Source organism: Cornus florida, unplaced genomic scaffold (assembly GCF_030987335.1).
Source record: "Cornus florida cultivar Cherokee Brave unplaced genomic scaffold, ASM3098733v1 CherokeeBrave_3.0.0_Hap2_Chr01, whole genome shotgun sequence".
In the NCBI taxonomy this organism is placed as follows: domain Eukaryota; kingdom Viridiplantae; phylum Streptophyta; class Magnoliopsida; order Cornales; family Cornaceae; genus Cornus; species Cornus florida.
The window spans coordinates 81,759,137-81,760,503 of NW_026775571.1; the positions used below are offsets into that span (position 1 = coordinate 81,759,137).

Sequence of the window (1,367 nt, forward strand, 5' to 3'; positions counted from 1 at the left end):
GTTCAAATCCAGTAGTTGCATCCACCATCTGATCAATCTTTGGCAGCGGGAAGCTATCCTTCGGACAAGTTTTGTTTAAATTGGTAAAATCAATGCATACGCGCCATTTCCCATTTTTCTTTTGCACAACGACCACATTCGATAGCCAGTCGGGGTAGTACACTTTTCTTACGAACCCCGCATCAAGCAGCTTATCAACTTCCTCGGCAATAATTCGGTTGCGCTAGGGGGCAAACCGTCGCTGCTTCTGCTTTACAGGTTTTGCATTGGGGTTAACATTCAAGGAATGACAGGATACCGAAGGATCGATCCCGGGCATGTCTAGGTGACTCCATGCGAACACATCTGCGTTTTGAGACAAAAAATCAACTAAGTCCTACTTTTCCTCCTCAACGAGTCGCTCCCCTACTCTGGTTGTTCGTTCTGGTCGGAACTGATCGATCTGCACATCAAGTAGGGATTCTTCAGTCAAGCCTACTAGTTCCTCCTCTCCATTCGGCTTGGAGGGAGGCTCCTGTAATTGCTATCTCAGACTTACTGAACGAATGGGAGCTTTCCCCTTTCCAGCATGTTTCATCGTTACAGAGTAACATTCTTTTGCTGCAACTTGGTCTCTATGAATGTCAATCACTTTGGTTCCGTCTGGTGCCAGGTATCTCATTACCTGATGCAGAGTGGAAGGAACACCTCGAACTCTGTGGATCCACCCTCTGCCCATCAGAAGATTGTAAGAGGGATGAATTTCAACAACTACAAAGGTTTCCATCAAAACCCTCTCGGCAGCATGTACCGCTACCTCCACCGTGCCGACCGGCTCCACTCGCTTTCCATCAAACCCTACTAGTGGATTCCCGATGGATTTCAACTGATCCTGTTTAATCTTGAGCCGATCGAATGTATCTCTTGGCATGATGTTCGCACTACTTCCAGGGTCAATTAGAACTCTGCGCACCAAGCATTTGGCCAGTGTCAAACTTACGACCAATAGGTCCTCATGAGGGATCTGAACACGCAACAAGTCTGCTGCGTCAAACTTTATCTGCGTTGATGCGCTCTGCTGGTGCAGGGTGTTTACACTGCCTATCCTTCTCTTCATCCGTGCCTGACGAAGGCGTGTTCGAAGCAATTCATCTTATTCCTCAGCAGGTTCTGGCCGACCGTGAATTGCATTAATTACTTGAACTGGTTGCGTGTTGTGAGAATTCGACTTCTGATTCTTCTTCACATGCTCTATTGGCCGGTTCTGCTCCACCGCTGGTCCTTGAATATAACTTGCGAACTCCCCTCTGGCTATCAGCATCTCTACCTGTCTCCTTAGGTTCCTGCATTCGTTAGTCTGGTGGCCAAAATCAGAATGAAATGCATAG

At 47.5% G+C, this 1,367-nt stretch overlaps 1 protein-coding gene across 1 annotated transcript; it reads right to left on the minus strand.

The window, feature by feature from the left end:
- Window positions 1-376: 376 nt before the first annotated feature.
- LOC132276121 (uncharacterized) lies at window positions 377-1,096 on the minus strand. The gene is made up of 2 exons (XM_059777394.1): window positions 539-1,096; window positions 377-442 (listed from the first exon to the last, which is right to left on the minus strand). The coding sequence occupies exons 1-2, from the start codon at window positions 1,094-1,096 to the stop codon at window positions 377-379; spliced, it is 624 nt and encodes a 207-aa protein (XP_059633377.1).
- Window positions 1,097-1,367: the final 271 nt, after the last annotated feature.

Excerpts from the sequence above, each read along its gene's own strand:
- LOC132276121 (XM_059777394.1), bottom strand. The coding sequence starts at position 1,096 with ATGAAGAGAAGGATAGGCAGTGTAAACACCCTGCACCAGCAGAGCGCA. Across the intron at positions 443-538 it reads GGAAAGCTCCCATTCGTTCA|ATCGATCAGTTCCGACCAGA; the intron begins GTAAGTCTGAGA and ends CTTGATGTGCAG.